This window comes from Macaca mulatta, chromosome 3, assembly GCF_049350105.2.
Source record: "Macaca mulatta isolate MMU2019108-1 chromosome 3, T2T-MMU8v2.0, whole genome shotgun sequence".
NCBI lineage: Eukaryota > Metazoa > Chordata > Mammalia > Primates > Cercopithecidae > Macaca > Macaca mulatta.
Genome location: NC_133408.1, coordinates 177,695,601 through 177,717,877, shown reverse-complemented (window position 1 = coordinate 177,717,877; position 22,277 = coordinate 177,695,601). Strand labels below are relative to the sequence as shown.

General features: G+C 44.8%; 1 protein-coding gene across 2 annotated transcripts in view; it reads left to right on the top strand.

The window, feature by feature from the left end:
• CREB3L2 (cAMP responsive element binding protein 3 like 2) overlaps nt 1-21,467 on the top strand; it is a 128,264-nt gene extending 106,797 nt beyond the window's left edge. For both annotated transcript variants that reach the window (XM_015134993.3, XM_077997474.1), the window contains exons 9-12: nt 10,845-10,944; nt 11,224-11,350; nt 13,762-13,978; nt 15,871-21,467. In XM_015134993.3, coding sequence (XP_014990479.1) covers nt 10,845-10,944; nt 11,224-11,350; nt 13,762-13,978; nt 15,871-15,946 — 520 coding nt within the window. In that variant the 3' untranslated portion in view covers nt 15,947-21,467. The remainder of the gene's footprint in view (nt 1-10,844; nt 10,945-11,223; nt 11,351-13,761; nt 13,979-15,870) is intronic.
• The last annotated feature ends 810 nt before the right edge of the window (nt 21,468-22,277 follow it).

Genomic DNA, 22,277 nt, shown 5'->3' with positions numbered 1-22,277 from the left:
TAATGGCTGGCAATGGATTCATCTGTGATCTTCCCACAGATAATTGTAGCAGGGACCTCCTAAGGTCATATAAGACCAGTAGCTTTTAAGGCTGGGCGCGGTGGCTCACGCCTGTAATCCCAGCATTTTGGGAGGCTATGGCTGGTGGATCACCTGAGGTTGGGAGTTCAAGACCAGCCTGATCAACATGGAGAAACCCCGTATCTACTAAAGATACAAAATTAGCTGGGCATAGTGGCGTGTGCCTGTAATCCCAGCTACTCAGGAGTCTGAGGCGGGAGAATCACTTGAACCTGGGAGGCGGAGGTTGCGGTGAGCTGAGATTGCGCCATTGCACTCTAGCCTGGGCAATAAGAGCAAAACTCCATCTCAAAACAAACAGACAAACAAAATCAGTAGCTTTTAATGTATTTTGGCTCGAGAGGGAAGTAAATAAAAGCAGGGCTGCCTCACTCAAACGGGGAATGGACCTAGACTTCCTCTGACTGCTCTTCCCCCTTTCTCTTTGTTTTCTGCCAAGGGCCTCTGTGGTACTCAGAGAACACCACGCTAACCAGAATGACTGATGTAAGCATTGGCAATGCCCTGCCCTAGAGCCAGCCATGGGGAACTGGTGATTGGGGCGCTGGGCAAGGGAAGACGTCGGGACCCCTTTACTCACATCGCCCCATGCAGGTGACCGGTGTTTGAGCTGTGTGCAGGGCTGGGCTGGGGAATGCACACCTGTGTGTGTGTTCCTGTTGGTGCTTCTCATATTATCATCCTTCAGAGGCAGCTGGATGGAAGTAGAACAACTTTGATAAGTGAACAGGATCCTGGGTCACCAGAAATGGGGAGTGGAGAGGCCTTGGGGGCCATTGTTTCATGTGGCGTGGCATGGCATGGCAGGGAAGGGGAGTGGCTGTTTCATCACTGACCAAATGGAAGAAAATGATACCTCTTTACTTTTTTTCCACTCCTATACAATACTCCACAGGGGACTTTCCCATCTACCCAGATGAAAATTTGTGCTCCGATTATGAGTCAATCCTGAGTTAGTTTTTCTTTCTTTTTTTTTTTTTTGTACTGGACTCAGCGGCAGCCACCTAGCCTATTACTGATTTCTAGGTGAAAAGACCTTTTATCTGAGCCATGGGAACTGGAAGAGGACAGGGCTGGGAGAGATGAGGAAGTCCTCTTCATCTTTCTTCGGTTTTTCTCTGGGAGCCTCTCGGAACAGAGCTGAAGTGTGTGAAAGCACCTTCACACTTCCTTTGCTGAGGTGATCCGCTAATTGCATGCTATCAGGAAATGTGTAAGATGGGAGTGAGATGGTTTCCCAGGGGGCCCTCCTTCCTGTGCTCCATCAAGAAATACATTTTCACTTGCCAGTGTCTGGGCAGTGCCCGTGTGTGGCTGCTAGAGAATCCTTCTGGCTTTTCTAAGTGAATGCACCTCTCTAAGCTGCAAGCTCTCTGGATGGCCCCACCCTGGTCTCATCCCTAAGAAATCTTGTCATTTTTTCCCACTGGTATAGTTTTCTTCTGCACGAGTGATGCACATACACTGGCCGGCCCATCACTTGTAGGCGTTTGTGGCTCAGTTTGCTCCATTTATTACTTATTTTTTTATCAGGCTTCTTCAGGGCTGTGAGCCGCAGCCTCTCTCCTTGAGCATGGATTTGTAGAATTGTAGGAGCTTAGACTTGATTTACACCTTAGACATCATTGTATTGAACTGCTAATCACTTTATTTCACAGAAGGAGAAACTGAGGCCTGGTGGGGTTAAAGTCATCTAAACATTTAGAGCTAGAAGGGGGTGAGAACTTGGTCACTTAACTTTTGAACTGGCCCTTACTTCGGTTTCTCTTGCTGCTGTGCCTCTTGCTCCTTCAAGGACCTTGCCCCAGCAAGAGCCAACTTAAGACCTAGACACAAGGGCCCTTGATTTGGACTCAGTGTTCTAGAGGGCCCTGTGCTGGCTGTCCTTTAGCCATGTCCCCCTCCATGGGATGCGTAGTTGGCAGGAACAAAGGGATGCGTCCATCTGGAGTTCTCACCCTAGCCCTCTAGAACTTACCCTACTACCTAGGATCTTGGAATTCCCTGTCCAAAGGTCTTAGCTCATTTCCAGGGCCTATGTGGACTTCTACTCCAAATCTGTTCTCTGAAGGGCAAACCTGGGGACCAGCGGGCACCAATGAAGCCAGTGGGGTAGACAGAGACAGCTCTTTGTGAGGGCTGCATATGGAGTTTGAACCAGGGCTGGTGTGTGCATGACATCCTTCACAATATGTCAGCTCTGGGATTCAATTTAGCCTTATTTGTAGAAGACATGCGATTCCTGGGTCAGAGACAAAGGACTGTATTGCTCAGCAGGCAGTATGAGCGGAAGCGTATATGTATCAGTTCTCCTTGCCCCCAGGAGCCAGGACAGATCCGGGTGGATGCTGTGCTCTCAGTGGGGATTGTGTCACAGCTAAGGAAGCCTGAGCTTGGAGAATCCACTGCTTTTATAGCAAGCAATCAATAAGCCTGCTTCTTGCCCAGAGAGAGACATTACCTCATCTGTTCAGGTTACCAGCTTCATAACAACCTTGAGAGGTGGCCCATCATAAAAGAGCAGTGAGAGCCTTTCCCTCTTGGCATCCCCAGCAGAATGTATAGGAACACAAGAAGACCCAAGAGACTGTCTCTCTCCAATGGAGTGGAGCAGGCTGAGGCCTGGGGTAGTTCTGCTTATACTACCACATTTTGGCAAGCAGCCCTGGGAAGTCCAAGAATTCTAGTTCAAACCTGGCCATAGAGGGAGCCGGAAGGAGCAGGTGTTGGGTTGTTTGGCTTGGAGTAAGGCAAGGAGAAACCTTAAGATGTGTGGCATGGGGACTTCATTTGTACACTTTCCTCGGACCTCACAAGTAAGGGACATGCTTGCCTGACATTTATCTCTATTGTTATCAGAAATAAGAATTCTTTAATCTTTCTCTTTGATCTTCCTCTTAGCTATAGTCTTTAACTCTACTTTTCTTGTTCTTGAAAATCTCTATATGGTTCCTGTTAAAGGTCTTTCCAGCCAAGTTTACTGGGCTTTGACTGGATTCTGGCTCTCCTGGTCTGTTTGTTTAGCCCACACAGCTGTGTCTGTTTGCACTAATTTTGTGTATTTGTTCCCTACACGCTATTACGGTTTTCTGTGTGTGGGTTCATCTCTTCTCTCTTAGACTGACAATAACTGGCTGAACCCACCCCCAGCTGCACACAGAGAAGCTATTTGAGGACTGATAAATGACCCAAGTTCCTCTACTATACACTTTTACCTTGGTTTTAATTCACTTTTCGTTTCTCCATTATCTCTAATTTCTGGTTGTGCGAAGAGTATGAACTTTCTTTTCACGTGGAAATATTTCAAACTTCAAAGGATTATTGGGCACTAAACTATGTTCCCCAGAGAGATGAGAAAGGCGTTTTAGTGTAATTTAGTGTAAAGTTCAAAATTCCACAGCCTCAGGTTTTGTTCCTCGGCCAGTGTTTGTTCCTGGGTCGGTAGGTAATTTAGCATTTCAGAAATGCCCTCTGCTTCCTGCAAAATCAAGAAGCCTCTTGTAATGTAGCAATTAACACAGGAAGAAAAAGGAGAAAATTTATACCCCCTTTTTTTTCTTTTAGGCCAGAGCCCCATGAACAACCTTCAAAACTTAAGTAAAAGACTGTAAACATAGGTATTTACTCAAGGTTTAGGAGTCTGAGCTGATATGGTTGTCTTTTGTGTATGACACACTTTAGTATTTAAAAGTCTTTGAGATTGTTCATGATTTTCCTTACATATCCTTATGAAATGTGTAGAACTTGTAATTATTAACATTGTATCCAGCCACCTCCCTGCCGTCCATCCCTGGACTTTGAGGTAGAGGTTTCAGCTGTTGGACACGCCCTCCTCACCTCAGAATCTCCCAGGCACTAACTGTACATGTGACTCAAGTGGGGTGGGAAGGGATTCAGGGGGGATTTTGCCTCAGAAGGACATGGATGCTCACCTCTTCCATCATTAGGCCACCTGATCGTCGCTTGAGTTTTGTCTTTTTTTGAGATGGAGTCTCACTCTGTCACTCAGGCTGGAGTGCAGTGGCATCATCTTGGCCCACTGCAACCTCCGCCTTCCGGGTTCAAGCGATTCTTGTTCCTCAGACTCCCAGGTAGCTGGGACTACAGGCACACACCACCACGCCTGGCTAATTTTTGTATTTTAGTAGAGACGGGGTTTTGCCATGTTGGCCAGGCTGGTCTCGAATGCCTGACCTCAAGTGATCCGCTCACTTCAGCCTCCCAAAGTGCTGGGATTACAGGCATGAGCCACCATGCCTGGCCAAGTTCTGTGTTTTTTTTTTTTGTTTGTTTGTTTTTTTATTGTGTGCTCTAGATAAGTGACACTCAAGCTTTTTGGATTGTACAATTATTTTAGTTTATGCAGTGTCAATGGTACACCAGACATACCACACGAACATGTGTGTATACACATACACCTCACTAATATGAATGCTGCACAAATCAATAGTTCTTTACGGCATACAGTGCCCTCTGATATTGTGTATTCTGTTTGATTCCATTTCATTAAAAACATATACCAGTCACAACCCAATTGATTTCACAAACTCACGAATGGTTCATGGTTTGGAATTTGGAAGTTATTGCTCTAGGTGCTTCCATAAGGCTGTGAAAAAGTTCCTTCATCTCAGAAGGTGGGTGATATACCCAGGGAATAGTTTACAATATGTGCACCTGCACACACCACTTCCCAGAGAGTTCCATTTCTAAGCTGTGTTACAAGATTTGATGAAAGTATATCTACAGAGAGGGCCTAAGTTGAAGCTCCCAACACAGCAAATAATTGGGAACCACCACTTTTTGTTTTTTTCCCCTGGTCCTGGTTTCTGACTCCAGTGAGAAATTAGGTTCCTGAATGTTCAAAGTCCAACATTCAATACCTGTATGACTGTTCTCATTCTTTCTTTCGTAAATAAGGAAACACATACAAAAAGCAAAATTAAACCAAAGACAAAGAAAACACGAGACTGTTGATGCATTTCCCAGTTATTGTAAGATTGTGTCTCCCACTCTTGGATGCTTCTGAATGTTTTGCCCCATTTCCTTTGATGCCTCCCAAGATATAGGGTGATGGTTTATTTTGGGCAAGGTTGGCAGCTGCTTTCGACTGCTCTTTTGCAAGGAACTGCATGAGGATAGCCACTGAGTTTATTTTTACATCTCACCACAGGACAGAATCCACATTTTCAATCAAGTGTTGGACACTCCAATTTAACAAGTTGTGAAAAATCTGTTGGCCCAGATAAACGTATGCTAAGAGTATTCCTTTCTCTAAATTAAGATTTTGTTCCCGGAAGCCCAAGAATTCATTAAGGCCATAATTAGGCATGATCACTGATGATTTAAAATACAATAATAAAGAGGAAGTTTATGCTGAGCTTCGTAGGCACCATTGGATCTGTCCTGCGGTTGACTTTTTATAGCTGTAGTTTAAAAATAACTTTTCCATTTCATCTGCTGGCTGCCTTTTCTCCACCCAGCCCTTCATGTAAGTAGGGTGGGGGTTGTCATCCAAGCTCCCATTGCCGCAGGCAATGACATCTGTTTCAGTGACATCAGAGAAAGTGCCACATCATCTCAAACCAACATATCAGTTATGAGGTCACAGGCTTTCCCATAAAAAGGGCTGGCCTCATCTGTCATCAGTGAAAAGAGACAGCAAGCACCCTTCAAACATGTATCTGCTTCAGCAAACCCGGAGTTACCCTGGGAGGGGGCATACTCTCATGATTCCATTAGCTGATGTGGTCAAGGGAATTCATCTGAGTAGCTGCCGAAGCTTAGAACTTAACTTGATTAAAGGCACATATCTGTCGTCCTCTGATTGAAACTCAGGTGTCTTTGCTTTAGAGCCAATCCTCCTGTTTTGATCTATATGCATCAGCTTAGCAATTCTAAAGCCATCTCATCAGCTTTTTTGGTGCTTGACAGAGGGACAGATTTTATATTTTCCATTTTTCTAAATAAAGCCCAGGCTTGTCTTCCTGACACCTTAACTAGGCAAGGAGTACCCTTGATTCTTTTATCTATTATCTGCATTTTATCTTTGGTGTACCCAGAGAAAATACCACACAATAGTCATTTGCCTTGATGGGTTCTGTGTCGTTGTTACTGAAATTTTGTTAGTATGCATCTTCTTGCCATTGGAATGGGTTTTATTGTGGCTCTTCCATCTAAGGCTTAGTCTCTTTTAATAGTAATATTTTCATATTTAATGGTGGACATATCTGCCAGTTGGGCTGGTGTCAATATAATGTCACTGGAGTTAAGAAAAATATACTTAAGATATGCTTTATTATTAATTTGAGTAGGTTATTGATTAGGGTACCATGCTGTGCCACGTTGGAATGTACACAAGCTATGGGGTCAGATAGGTTTTGGTTTACATCTTAGGTCCTCTACTTATTAGTTACGTGACTTTGAGATGATTATTTAATATTTTAGTGTATGTAGTTCCTGGAACTCAAGTAGTAGGCACTCAGTACTCTGTCATTGTTCATTTTCTTTTTTATGATGAAAAGGAGTGTTTCTGTTGTATGGATGTGTATGAATTTCCCAAACTTTATTGGATCATCGAAGTCTGTTTGGATTTTGGTTGAATCCAAAATCCAACACTGCATGAAATGCCTCAGTGTTGCTGATTGACGGGGCCTTGCGCATGTTGTCATTTCCACCATCAGTTCCTTTTACTTTCTCCAGCACCAGTAGGAGAACCAATGGCAAACAGTACATTATTAGTCACTGTCGCGCTTTCCACCAACATTTCGCACTAAAAATGTGTATTTTAAACTACATGTTTGCTCATCTTAAAGAGTTAGATTATAAACTGTTAGAAATCAGGGACTATTAAACAACCATTTTCATTTGCAGTGGATTCAGAATATAATCATCTGGAGTTGGGAAAGGATGTGTCTGCGAATGCCCATGAATGCCAACCAAAGTGCTGTGCAGTCAGGAAACACCAGCCCTCCCTGCTCTCTCCAGCCCGTCTTAAAGGGTCCTTCTTCCCAACTTGTAGCACTTCACACCTGTAACTGGGAAAAGGGGGATTCCAATTTGAGCCTAAGATATTCTTTCAGGGGGCTTTGGATATATCTGGCCTGCTGCAAGTCTGTTTTCAGGAGGTACTGGGGAGCCTCCTGGGAGACTGTTCTTCCTAGGGGAAGGGGTACCAGGCCCAGAGATCTCAACCAGAAATTGGAAGGCAGGACTGATTCCAAGTATTGTGTGGATTTTTTTTAAAGCTATTCATGCTCTAAGGACCAGGCAAGGGGTAGGGGATGGGTAGGGAGGAAGTATGGGCTGGCCGCAGGTCAATAGGGATTGTTGGTAAAAAATGGAGTGGTCCTTCCCCTTTCAGAACAGCTTAAGACTTTAGAGCAAAAGTAACGTGCTTCGGTACCATCTGGAAAGGTACTGACTGAAGCCTGGATGGAGAAACGTTAACCCACTCATGCTCAGAGCATAGCTAAACTTCAGCACCTTGAGGCCACCAGCTTACGGGCGGCAGGAGTGCCCAGTGGAAAACTGAGGTGCCAGGAAAAGTGGCAGCCATCACTTAAAGAAGGAGCTCTTGAGCAGGCCAGGGTAACAGGAGACCGCTTTTCATAGCTTAGCAGGAAGGAGAGACCCGCTCCTACGATGGAGAGTGGCCAGCAGTAAGAGGACAGGGTTTGTGCCGTGTGGTCTTATCTGTGGGCTTACCTGTAAATTTACCCGAGGACTTGAAGAGATATCAGCAGGGAGCACCCAGCGAGGGCTTTGGGGCTGGCATTACAGGTGGTAGACGGTCAAATATATGCTCCGACCAGTGAAATCTCACTGTGAGAATGAATGCACACTCGGGCAGTGGCTGTGCAGAAGGAAAAGGCAGCTGTGCTATTGGGTAGAAAGGGAATTTTCTGGGGAAGTCCTGGGAGAACAGAGAAGACGCTTCATGAAGAAGGAAAGGTGCTGCATCGTAGAACCATTTAGCTCAAACTTTCTTTAAGTAGAATTTAAAGTAATTATGCTGTTGAGTATTTCTCAGCATTAAGTAAACATACAAAATGCTTTTAAAGAAAATGGTGCTGGGCGCAAGTGGCTCGTGCCTGTAATTCCAGCACTTTGGGAGGCAGAGGTGAGAGGATCTTTTGAGCTCAGAAGTTCCAGACGAGCTGGGCAACAAAGTGAGACCTGTCTCTACAAAAAATAAAAAAATACAAAAACTTAGCTGGGCATGATGACTCATGCCTGTATTCCCTCCCGGCTACTCAGGAGGCTGAGGCAGGAGGATTGCTAGAGCCCATGAGGTTGAGGCTGCAGTGAGCTGTGATCACTCCGCTGCACTTCAGCCTGTGTGACAGAGCAAGACTTTATCTCCAGAAAAAAAAAAAAGAAAAATTGTACCTGAATACATTTAAATATAAACCAGGTCTAAACTATATTCAGTCATACTTCTATATAATCAGAAACAAACAAAAATGTACAATTAAGTACAAAAAAAATCTTCACATTAAATAGAACTTAATTTAGTGATATTAACTCATAGAATGAATGATCTTTTTGTTGCTTAAATTAAAATCACTATACCTGGGAAAAATGTCATGTAGATGGAACCGTATAGGAGTGGTTTTTTTTTTTTTTTTGAGATGGAGTCTCGCACTGTTGCCTGGGCTGGAGTGCAATGATGCAATCCCAGCTCACTACAGCCTCTGCCTCCTGAGTTCAAGTGATTCTGCCTCAGCTTTCCGAGTAACTGGGATTATAGATGCCTGCCACCATGCCCAGCTAATTTTTTGTATTTTTAGTAGAGATGGGGTTTCACTATGTTGGCCAGGCTGGTCTTGAACTCCTGACCTCGTGATCTGGCCAACTTCGGCCTCCCAAAGTGCTGGGATTACAAGCGTGAGCCACAGCGCCTGTCCCGCAAAGGCGTTTTGAGTCCAGAAAGCTTCTACTCCGTGTGCTGAGGGTTGCTCCAATTCACCCACTACTACTAGCCATTTGAACTGCTGAAAGCAAAACCATTCTTGTGGCCAACCTGTCCTTAATTTGCTTGAATTGGGAGAACTTGTTTCATTGGTACTAGCTGGGGGCGAAGATGCAAGCCCAGGAAAAATCTGCTTGTCCTTCTAGCACCTGAATGCTATTCGGGGGTAGACTGTGATGAGAAGCAAGTTATCTGTGAAAGCCCACAGTGTTCTGTGAATAAATGATTTGATGATGTTTTCCAATGAACTTATGTGGCTGTCTAACATTGTTACATCACAGCATGCATTTTCTGAAAATCCTTGAGACCCAAGAGAGAGCATCTGCTCATCATATCTTTCCACTTTGCCATATGCACTGGGTTTGGGGGTGGGGGATGAGGGTAAGGAGGAGCTTCAACTCTTTACACCACTCACACGGAACTCATCCCGGGTGCTGTAACTCAGGAGGGTGTGTTGTCAGATCCTTTTCTACGCCTTGCAGTGTTCAGAATTTGCAAAGAATTTTACCATCTGCTCTTTCTGTGTGCTGATGTCACACAGAGCAGAGTATATAAGACTGTTCTTATCCCTCAAACTTTGCCTTTTAAGGAGAGGCACAGTTGTCCAATTTTAGGGATAAAATGTCTCCTTTTTTTTTTTTTTTTTTTTTTCCTACTCTTGCTCTCTTGTCTTTTTCCTGGAGAAAGGCTAGAGTCTGTTTCAAAGGATGGTTTTAAAGACCCCTGGCTCTGGGCATGAGGGTCCAGTTGAGCAGGCATCTCTGTTCTTTCATATGTTGGCTTCTTTTCTGACTCTGGAGTTGCTGTGAGCCTTTAAGAACCATAGGCTTGAGCTGCAGGTGGCTGTTTGCCTCTCTGCCCTAAATAGAGCTGTGCTTGTTTTTCCTCTCCTTTCTCTCTCTCTTCCAACCTGCCTCTGAATGCCTCTTACTCTGAATTGGCATTTCCAATTACAGCCCCCCACCCCTGGCCACTCCTTCTGTTATTCTCTGCTGGTCATTTTTTATTTTTCCTTCTCTTTGCCTTTGTCCCTTTTTTATGTTTTTGTCAATGTTTCTCATCTCTTGGTTAAATGAGTTCTTCTTTTAGTCAACATTTTCTTAGTCTGTTCAGGTTGCTATAACAAAATATCATAAACGAGTCACTTATAAACAACAGAAATTGATCTCTTACAGTTCTGGAGGCTGGGAAGTCCAAGATAAAAGTGTTGGGAGATTCAGTGTTGGGCGAGGGCCTGCTTTCTGGTTCACAGGAGGCAGCTTCTTGCTGTGTCCTCTCATAGTGGAAGGGAAGCACTCTAGTCTTTTCAGCTCCTTATAAGGGCACAAATCCCATCAATGAGGCCTCCACTTATAACTTAATCATCTCCCAAAGGTGCTGTGTCCTAATACCATCACATAGGGGACTGGGTTTCAGCATAGGGATTTAGGAGAGACACAACCATTCAGACTTCAGCCACCATCCAATCAGAGTGTTCCTTTTCCTTTGTTCTCAATCGCTGAGAAACAAGCCACAGCCTGTCAGGGGTAATGTGGAGGCAGCTACTTCTAACTCAGGGCAGTGCAAGGACAGGACCTTCAAGTGTGAAGGCTGATTCTGAGCCCCAGTGAGCTCTGTGACAACAGTGCTAGAAGGCACTGGTGTTCGTGTCTTCTTCCAGAGGAAACTGTCCCTTGGGGCTCTGTTGAAATGCAGGCATGAAGCCACGGCAACCTTTCTGGGTCACATGGGGAGATCAAAAAGCATCTCTTCTCTGTCAGACTCCCCTCACGGCTGTTGTTATCATTGGCAGGACTCTCCTTCAGCAACTCCAGAAGCTTCAGACTTTGGTGATGGGCAAGGTTTCTCGAACCTGCAAGTTAGCCGGCACGCAGACTGGCACCTGCCTCATGGTGAGCTTCCCAGCAGGGTGGTGCCGTGACCGCCCCTGGCCTGGCCCGTCTCCCCTCTCCCTCTGCTTACCAAGGCCAAGTGCTGTGCAGCAGGAGAAACCACTCGGAGGAACTCCACTCTGAGGCTGTTCCTCGGTGAGGCCTTCCGGTGATGTTACCCGTGGGTGCAGCCCACCGGCCTGAAGAGGAGCGTCTGTGTCCCTGGCTCTCCCAGGGTATAAAGCTGTGCTGTCCAGGGCCTGGAGTCTGCAGCCCCTCGTGTTCTCTCTCTCCCCACAGGTTGTGGTGCTGTGCTTTGCTGTTGCATTCGGCAGCTTCTTTCAAGGCTACGGGCCCTATCCTTCTGCCACCAAGATGGCTCTGCCCAGCCAGCATTCCCTGCAGGAGCCCTACACAGCCTCCGTGGGTAAGACAGCACGTGGCAACTTGGGCAGGGTCTTGTTTTATTTCCCTGGAGCTGGGTTTCTCAGCCTTCCAAAAGGAATCTTCTGTGAAAGTTCAGTGTTTAAAAAGTGGTAAAAGTGGAGCTTCTCCCTTAGAAGAAGCAAGTGGGGGTTCCCCTGGGGCCCCTCATCCGCTGGACTGAGGCATCACTGGGAATTTTCTAGAGCTGGACAGAGCACAGTTTGCAAACTACTGTTCTAGACTGTGCTCCCTGATCCATTCTGACATCTAATTTTTGAGTTCTGATAAGGGAGAGGGAAGTACATGAGGGACAGAGTCTGTCGCTTTCTGTGACGTTTTAAGAGAACTGCTGTGTTTCTGCCTCCACTGAGTGGGATTGTATGAGTAATGTAATGTAATGTATATGGTAAGGGCTTGTAAAGTGAAGTTAAAGAATCAGCAAGGTCAGGGCCAGGCGTGGTGGCTCACGCCTGTAATCCCAGCACTTTGGGAGGCTGAGGCGGGAAGATCATGAGGTCAGGAGACCAAGACCATCCTAGCTAACATGGTGAAACCCTGCCTCTATTAAAAAATACAAAAAATTAGCCAGGCATGGTGGCGGGTGCCTGTAGTCCCAGCTACTGGGGAGGCTGAGGCAGGAGAATGGTGTGAACCTGGGAGGTAGAGTTTGCAGTGAGCCAAGATCGCACCACTGCACTCCAGCCTGGATGACAGAGCAAGACTCCATCTAAAAAAAAAAAAAAAAAAAGAATCAGCAAGGTCAGGAGTTCAAGACCAACCTGACCAATATGCTGAAACCCCGTCTCTACTAAAAATACAAAAATTAACTGGGCGTGGTGGCGCACGCACCTATAGTCCCAGCTGCTTGGGAGGCTGAGGCAGGAGAATCACTTGAACCCGAGAGACGGAGGTTGCAGTGAGCAGAGATTGCACCACTACACTCCAGCCTGGGCGACAGAGCAAGACTCCATCTCAAACAAAAATAATCAGCCTGCCTTACAAAACCTTAGGCCCAAGATCTAGAGAATTTGGGGACTCAGGTGTCAGATAAGAAGTGTATGGTGTTCTCATCTAGAAATAAAGGGATGGTGAGTAAGGAATACACACACAAATTCATACATACACCTATAGGAAGAAGCGTGGGGTTAGGTGGTACAGTAGGAGGTTTTGCATTCTAAGGTTTCAGTTATCTGTAGCCAGTGAACATACCTGCAGTTCCCTTAAAATAGCTGAATACACTATAATAAGAAACGCTACCTGCAGCCAATAAAAATGCCTGCGGTTCCCTTAAAATAGCTGAATACACTAAATAAGAAACATTACCTGCAGTCAATGAAAATACCTGCAGTTATGTGAAAATAGCTGACTATACCGCAATAAGAAATTTTGAGAGAGAGAGGCCACATTCATGTAACTTTTATTGGAAGATATGGTTAGAGTTGTTCTATTTTATTATTATTGTTGTTAATTGCTTACTGGGCCTAATTTCTAAATCAAACTTTATCATAGGTACATATGTATAGGAAAAGGCATATAAACCCTATATGCTGTATGCCCATATATAAACCCAATATGGCTTTTCCTGTAATATATACCTTATATCATATACATAGGGTTCAGTTCTATCTTCGGTTTCAACCATCCACGGGGGTTCTTGAAACGTATACCCCATGGATAAGGGGCTACTGTATTATATTTGGGATAGGGAAAATTTTGCCATTTGGAAACATCTGTGGCCTTCACCAGGCAGGTGCATCTCTGCCAGGTATGACAGAAGTGCTGGCATTCCAATTAAATAATTTCAGTGGCCTGTTGGGAATTTTTCCCCCTAAGGAACTCTCTCTCTAAATTTAATTGGAAGCATAGTTTCTATGTCGTGGAAAATTGCTACAGAGCCATCTAGCTGTGTGACTGTCCTACAAAACAAAGGAGATTGTCTGTCCTTTGATGTATGGCTTTGGCTTTGTGTCTCTTCTTCACTTTCTAAATGAAATGCCCTGTACCTCATCCCCCTGCCAGACCTACTCACTGGGGATGCTTCTTCTTTTAGCTGGGTCTGGACATCTGCAAGTATTCCATTCCCATTCTCCACGAATCATGTTCCCTAGATGGTTATGGCTGGCAAGGAGGGGAGTTTTATATTTTCAAAGCAGTGGGGGTGGTAGTTTGCCTTGTGTTTATTTGCTTTTCTATTGTTCTTCCAGTACCGTATAATTGGTATAATTTTTCAACGCACAAACTCCAAAGCTCTAAAGTCTTTAGAGAAAGCCAAATCCTGTTGGCACCCATAGTTCTGAGCAACAAGAACCCACACGTTGTCATCTGCCACCAGCCCTTAGTACCTGGTGTGAGGAGATGTGTTGGACCCCCGTAGTCTTTTGCTAACACCTTGTTATTCTGCTCTGTCCTCAGTGAGATCCAGGAACCTGCTGATCTATGAGGAACATTCTCCCCAAGAAGAGCTGTCCAGCCCAGGCTCAGCTGGGGAGCTGGGGGGCTGGGACAGAGGTTCCTCCCTGCTCAGGGTGTCAACGCTGGAGTCCAGGCCGGATGTGGATCTTCCCCATTTCATTATCTCGAATGAGACCAGCCTGGAGAAGTCAGTGCTCTTGGAGCTGCAGCAGCACCTGTGAGTCATAGAGACACAGAGCCAACTCCTCTAGTGCACTGATGGTGGGTTATGAGTCACCAACCTGGAATGTGAGGTCAAGACTCTCCATAGGCCTGGTTCAGTCCCTCAGCTCTCTCAGGACCTATTTCCAGGACCTGGGACTGCGGAGAGTCTGTTGCTGGCCAACAGCTGCCCTGAGTAGAGATGGGGAAAAAACCCAGCATGAGCTCCCCTATGTCTGCTGCATCAGTGGGTAGCTGGCGTGATGGCATCAAGAAGTGGAGGAAGGGCTTGAATCCCTTCCCCCACTGTCTCCACCCTCCCTTCCAAGCCACACAAGTGAATGCACAGCCCAGGTAACCACAATGTGTTTACTGTGCAAATCCAACTTTAAGACATGTTCTGTGGCTTCAACTAGGGAGTAGATATATATTGGGCTATATGTCAATATATGTTTATGATTTATATGTAAATATACATATAATTTAAAGCTATATGTATATTTGTTATATGTGTTAAAGCTATAGCTATTATAGTTTTATACTTATAAATGTATGTTGAGGTACCATTTAAGAGGCGCTGGACATGCATTTCCACATTGAAAACAACCTCTATTTGGCTCCAATTCTACATGAGTTGTTTCTCTTAGGTAGTTTCTGGGAAAAATCCCTTTGTAAACATAAAGGCTTATGCGACGACAAGGTATTGTTATTGTGGTAGGGGAGGTCCCTGGGCTTGCACGCACGCTCCTGGTTACGTGTGGCATGGTTGGTGATTTAGCTGAACTCTGCTCCTGTGCTTCCCAGAAATGAGGCCATTCCAATGTAAATGTGAAAGATTTTGTTTCAGATTCTTCAGCTTTCATCCCCTAATTCTGCAGGGGATGGTTTATAATTAAGTACTTTTATGTGTGTACATTATACATACATATTTAACATTTACTAGCACTTACTATTTTAAGCACTTTATAGATGTGAGGCAGGTTGAGTATCCCTTCTCTGAAATGCCTGGGACCAGCAGTGTTGTAGATTTCAGATTTTGGAATATTTGCATTATACTTAACAGTTAAGCATCCCTGATCCAAAAATCCAAAATGCTTCAGTGAGCATTTCTTTTGAGCATCATGTCAATGCTCAAAAATGTCTAGATTTTAGAGAATTTTAGATTTTAGATTTTTGGATGAGGGCTAACAGTATCATACAAATCCTTTTAGCTATCCCAGGTGGTAAGGCATCATTATTATTCCCGTCATAGAGAAACTTCCCAATGTAGCCACCGCTGGGCTCTCTAGAAGACCCAATTGCCTTCTTACTTGGCTCTGGACACAGTTTCTCTCCTCTTAGCTAAGCTGTTCGAGGCCCCATTCAAATCCCATTTGTTCTGTGATGTCTCCTAGATAACAGAGCCTCCTCGCCTCCTCTGAATGCCTACAGATTTTCCATGTCGTTACACAGTTTAATAATGTATTGATTTTCTGTTATGGATTTATTATTATTTCAAATAGCTCATTGTTAAAAATCTTTGTCTGGATTATTAACTCTTCTAGGCCAAGGATCGGCTCTTATTTTATTTTCTCCTTCCCTGAGTTTAGCATAGGGCTAAACATCCTAAGTAAATAGAATAATTTAATGCATCTCATAACAGGTGATTATCAAGCCACCATGCTTATCCTTAGTAGGACTGGGATGCCTTGGGTGGGGATAAAGGCAAGAATGTGGACCAGTGGAGAGGCTGGTAGCAGGGGACTTTGGAAATAGAGAATTGCTACTAGGAGAGAAGAGGACAAGAAACATGCCCAGGCCATCTCACCAAGTTACAACCCCTGAATGATTGCATCACACTACAAAGCATGAGAATTGTAGCTAACAGCTGGTGACTAATACTTCTTTTTCCTTTTAATGCCTTCACAGGGTCAGCGCCAAACTGGAGGGAAATGAAACACTAAAAGTTGTAGAACTCGACAGAAGAGTGAACACCACTTTCTAAAGAGGCTGCCTGCACCCCGTCCTTTCCCTTAACTCTACTTTTACATCCCCAAACCACCTTTGTCATCAGCTTTTCCTCTTTGCCACCGGATCTTCATGAAGACATGGGCAAGCATTAGTGGCTTCAGATGGGAGGCCAGCCTGGGACTTGCCCTGCAGTGAGAGAGCATCTCCCCCTGGTCCATGCCCCTCCTGTGCAGAAGGAAGCCTGCATCCCTCCCTTCCTTTCTCTTACTGCCATAGGAAATTATTTTAGGGGCTGGAAGTGGGACAAGCAGGCTTGTTTCCACCAACAGTGCCAAAAAGATACTGCCTAATGTGCACCTGTGAGGCGTGATCCGCTCCCGCTTTGGAGACGAGATGGCTCTTGTTCAGTCAAGACCCCAGACTCTGGCCACAAAAATGCCATGATGCCTGTTGGTATTTGGCAAAGCACTGACCCCTGTCCTCCCTTGCTCGCACTGGGGTCTCCCGTGTGAACGTACCCGATGGCAGCCCTCCACCCACTCTGCCCTCTGGGAGCCCTCGCTGGATTGTCTCCTGCACCAGCACTGGCAGACGAGGGCTCCCGTTCATATTCTCAGGCCGCAAGTGCAATGCCTGAGGGGATCAGGCTTTTCTACTCCAGGCAAACCTGCCCCATCTTGTCGCTTTTAGGACCTCCCACAACCTGGTTCCCCACACATCCATAGTTCTGCCTCCCTGGCTTCTCCTCCCCACTTGTAAATAGTATTTATTAGCTTGCCGAGGCTTCCTGCTAGCAACCACACTGAAGAGATCAGTGCCTCCTTTCAAGCTAGCCAAGTTTTCTGCTAGCCTTCAGAGCGAGGAGGGCACCTTAGGCTCTGGGATCCCCTGTCTTTCCAGACAATGTTTTGTTTCCTTTCCTTTTTTTTTTTTTCTTTTAACTGGAATAATAACCATTGAAAAAGAAGTTCCCTTAAGCATGTATATGTCTGCCTCTAGGATGAGCTCAGAGCGAGAGATGGCACCATGCCTCGCTCAGGCCCGGGGCTCCCTGGCCACAAGCTTTTTCTATCCTGTTTTCGTGACAGAGAAGGGAAGCCCTGTTCCTGACAACAGACTTTTCAGACAGCCTTGCTGGCTTGTCTTTCCACACCTGCCTGGCCCCCTCCTCCCTCCACACTTCCACTTTGTCCTCCTCGTCCCCTGCCTGCACAAAGCACGGTGGGGTGGGTGACATTTGTGTATCCACATTCTTACCTTTGATAGTCAGGTTTGGCTACTTTGCAGCTCGCCCAAAGAGATACAACGTAACCCCCAACCTACTTTTAGTTTTTGTTTTTTTTTTTTTTTTTTAATGATTAAAAGTAACTTTTGTAGTTTAAAAAAATCTTTCCTCTTTCATACAAATAAGAAATGGAAATTGCCTTTTTATTGTATAATGTAGAAGACCCTCAAGTGTTTTTTTCCCAGCTTAGGAAAGATTTTGTGTAAGAAATATGCATAGAGTTTGTATTTTATTTTTAGGAGCAGCTGAAATGCCTTTGGTTTTGGCTTCTCTCTCTCTCTCTCACTCGCTCGCTTTCTCTCTCCCCTTCTCTCTCTCTCTCCCCTCCACCACACACACGTCATCTGCATTGTTATTGGAGCCTGTACTTAGAGGGATTAAGCCCACAACCTGGCTTCCATTCCATATCAGGTACAGGATTTGATGTTATTAACATTTGTCATCGTATCTCATAAGCGGGGCCCTGCCTTGTCTGTCTAGGCCCGTTTGGGGCTCCCTGTGAGTGATTCCCCTCTCTCTGCTATGCTGGAGAGGGTTCCAGCCTGGAACGCGGCCAAGTTCATCTTCTCACTGTGAGTGGAAGCTGGACTGGGCCCCTGTAGTCCTGGCAGCCCTGTTGTCTGGAGGGTTCTTGTTGTCCCTCACATTAGCCGGGGTGGAGACTGTCTGGGCTGTGCAGGAGCAGGGTTGCTAGCAGGTTCTGCTTCTGCTTCTCTCTGCTCCACTGTCTGCAGGCCAGATCCTGTTGGGCCTGGCTGGTGTCTGGTAGCCAATGGGCCTCCACTGACCCATCCCTCTCTTTTAAACTGTCAGGTCATTATCAGGCATAGGCAGCCATAGGGCCCAAAGAAGGCAAAAAGATAAGATTTACTTACTTAAGTAGATTTGGGCAATGAGGAAGGAAAGGTTTCAAATTTAAGAGCAGAAGTGAGAGAATGAGCCAGTTCATGTACCTGCTGCAACTGAACCAGAGTGGGTTTTCAAGGCTCCCGGGTGTAGAGTAGAAAACGTGCTCTTCTGAATGAGGAGGGAGAAGGTAAAGGAAACTTCTAGCCTTAGTGCTTTGTGCTTTGTCCTTAGTGCTTTGAGGATTTTATTTTCTCCCTTACCTACCCTTGCTTGACATCACTCTGTCTAGACCTCCAAACAGCGGGACTCTTTCTCTGGGAAACTGTCCTTCCAAAACGAAATCTATGTAGAAACATGGGACATTAGCCAGAGAGCTCAGATGGCCCTTTTAAGGGGGCTCCAAGAACCAACATCACTGCTCTTTTAGATAAACCTCTGCCCTCTACTCCTTGCTTGAGTGAGTTAAAGGAACTAACAATTGTCCCTTTAGGAGGACACAATGGGGTCAAGAGGACGCAGAAGAGTTGTATAGCACCAGATTGGTTCCAAATAATTAATGGATGTGTGCGCATTTTCTGTTCAGGAATTAAGACCAGAATATCAGTGGATTTGTTTTCCCCATCAAGTGGCCTCTTAGACTAGTCATTAACTTATGATTAGCTCTAAAGATTTCAAATAGTGGCAGACATTGGCTCCTGAATGTAAGTTTTGAGAAATACGAGTCTGTCAGAGCGACCATAAGCAATAAAGAGTAAATCTCTTAATTATATTTTTCATCATGTAAACAGGTTTCCCATTTCCCTTTCTTAGATTGCACCAGTGAAAGAGCTATCTTGCAAAGATTCAGAGAACTAATTTTTCACTGGATAAGACCTGCGTAACCCAGACCCCCCCAGTGTGGTTCTTTTCGCAGCTCTCGACTTTGCACTTAAAAAGGGATATTGTAAATGAAAGGCTGCAGTGCCAGTTTTAAGAAAGAATTTCTGTGAAGTGTGAGGACTCTGGAGTCTAGCTCACATAAAGAGAGTGTTATATAAAAATCCGACAGCTGAACTAGGTTGCTCTTTTTTGGCAGGGAGTGGGGATGAGATTTGACACCAATATGGGCAAAATTAGATAACCTTTTGGTTAATATAAATGATTTTGATTTGGAGCCCTGATTTGTAGATTGTGAAAGCAGCTTTTAGTTCAACTTATTCACAAACCCCCTATAATTACCATGTTTTTTTTTTCTTCCTAAATCTCTCGGTTCAGCTTGTGAATCTTACGTGCCCATGAAGTTGGGATGTTGAATTGGCTCTTCTTTATTCTGGCAGGGAGTCAATGTCCAGCATTTTTTCACAAGTGTTTTATTAAAATTGTTTTCCAGCATTTTATGACTCTTCCCTCCCATGTCCTCAGACCCAGCAAAAGCGTAGAGGCAGAATCAGAGGCCTCTCCAGGCCAGCTCCTCTGCACACATGTCATACAAGGTGTGAAACTGAGCACAGTCCAGAAATGGGGACATCCCACCCCCAGTTGAATAATGGCCCATTCATGCTGACCTTGCCAACACAGAGAGGGCAGAGATGCACGAGAAGACCTTCATCCTCCCCTTCATCTGCCCCAAGTCACTACAGTTGGTTCTGTTAAAGCCAGTCTTTAAGAAACCTGGGTTAAATCCACCAGCCCTTCTGCTCGCTGGGCTGGCTGGACCTGTGAAGCCGTGGGCAGGTAGTGCCCTCTTGAGAGTCATTTTGTTTGGCCACCTTCAACTGAGGCTGTCCATAGACACATGCTAGGATAGGCCCCACTGGGAGAGCAGTTACAGGAGGGAGTAAGTGGTGGTGATGTGGGGGCTGTGAAGGATCCGGAGACAAGTCTTAGATGTTTCATTCATTCATTCATTCATTCATTCAGTTACTCCTAAGCCTTTTCAGTTTCATAAGGAAGAGTGTTGCCTGAGGCCCTGGGGAATATCAGGGAATAGAAGGGATTGAGGAAACATTAATAGTTATTCAAAACACCCAAATGCCTATGCTTCTCTCTCCCTCCTTCTCTCTCTGACACACACACACTCACATTCCTCCCTTGCATGCTCATTTGTGCCTTAAATGTGCCTTATATGTAAATCCAGGATGACTGAGGAATCCCTCGTCGCTGGGAGATTTTGTATATATTCTTCCATTACTAGATTGAGGTGGGTGTGGGGGAAAGAATTTTTTCCAAAGGCTGAAAAGTGGTTTCCTAAAAGTGAGCCACTATCAGATTTGCACATCAGGAGAAAAGAAATAGGGTTACATCCATTAGGAAAATCCCAGTTTGCAGGAGTGCAATCACATCAGAAAAACAACCAGCCAGGATTAAAGGTATTATAAATCCTCACAGTGGAACATTTCTCAGGGCAAAGGAACCCGGCCCATTTGAAGATTAATGTTCCATGCCTTTGTGGTCAAAGGGTCGGTACTTAGCACAGGGAAAAACTCGGTGGTGTTTTGTTTTGTTACTTTGGACAACATAAAATTCAGGAATGTTTTATTTAGTCTTGGTTTCTAGAAGGAAGGGAAATAATATTTCTTGAGCATTTACTAAGGTGTTGGGAGCTGTGCTAAGTAAGTGTTAAGTCTTTCAGTTTTATAGATACAGAAAACAAGGGTGACTCTTTACCACAGGATGAATAAAGAACTAAGTAATGTGGGAAATGCAACAATTTCCGGACTAGCTGAGCCGATTCCTTCCTGTTATCACACTGTAAGCTTTCAAGTTCTCTGGGCAGGAATTATAGCACCTGTCCCCTGCAATGGCCCTGCTGTGCAATGCTCATTGCTTCCCTTCATGCTGGAGCAGCCCCCCAGGTGTCCATCTCCTACCTTTTTGTTCCAATCTTCTGTAAGTTCCAGCTAGCAGGCTTTACATCTGGGGAAAGGAAAACCAGGGGTTTTAGCTCTGTTCTCTGCTCCCATCCTTTGCTCACCAGCTGAGTGAGAACATGAACTTTTTGCACCATGTACCCATGGCTTACACTACTTAGAAAATCACCTTTTCGGATAAAACACTTTCTGAGTTCATGGAGAACACCGGCACTCTTTGACAAAACTGTGAGTGACCCTTTTTAAACAATGCTGAGCAGACCCTGGGCTATAATCAACAGTGAGCTTTAATGTCTATGCTGACAGTTAGGTTTTGCTCTTTTTTGTAACAGGTTACGTAGACCAGCAGTGTTTAAATCTAAATAGGTTGTGAGTCTGTTATCTGTCCTATCGCGTTTTTTAAATGACTTTTTATTCTTTATTATAGCTAAGTAAATACCAAAAAAAAAAAAAAAAAAAAAAAAAAAGCTTTGTAGGACACTTGTACTTAGTTTGGGGAAAAAAATAAATTGAAATTGTTATGCTTTTGTATTTCCATTTCTTGCAAATAAATATTTTTTCTTAAATAGTAAGATGTTGCCCAGTCTTTACAATCTTGGTACTATTTTGAAAAGCATTTTTTTTTATGAGCATGGATTTGTGTATGTGTGCCGAACGAACCATTCTTTCCTGGATATCTACTTGGCCTGAAAGAAGAGCCTCAAACCAGCAATCGGCATGTTATATAGGACTGAATCCAAGCCTTAGTTGGAGGACTATTGCGAATGTAATTGTTTTTTTCAGGCAGCCACGGGAAGAAAAACAGTATCCTCTAGCGACTTCTGCAGCCTGACTGTTATTTTTGTTGTCTCCTCTAACCATTCCCTAACTAGATTTCAACTGTCTGTGGATTTGATTTTGCTTTCCCCATCTCTGGTTGCTTGAGAAAGATCCTTTGGACTTGAGCCAGAAAGGAATGATCCTTCTTCCTACGAACAGTTGCAGAGGATGTCTAACAGATTCATGCTCCAGAAATTCTGATGAAATGGTTGATAAAGGTCAATGCACTCAAGCAGAGTAATTTTCATTCCATTACAATGTCTGGATCCAAATGTAGCTTTCTTCACTCAGAGACTGGGGGCTTCGTTTAGTCTCAGACTGACTTGGGATGTTAGAAACTAAGGCCAGGGACTGTGCTCACTTGGAAAAACGAAACAAAATGTGGGATTTTTTGGTTTGTTTCTTTTGTGTGTTGTTTTTTCCTTAGCAGCATGCCCAACCCTGCCCTGGCCTTGAGGGTACATTGATCTGCTCTATCTTGTCCTCACCAGAGCACCTTGGCTTTCTGTTGTCACACAAGGGGGCCTTTCCCTTCAGAGGCTTTGATTATCATGCCCTACTCT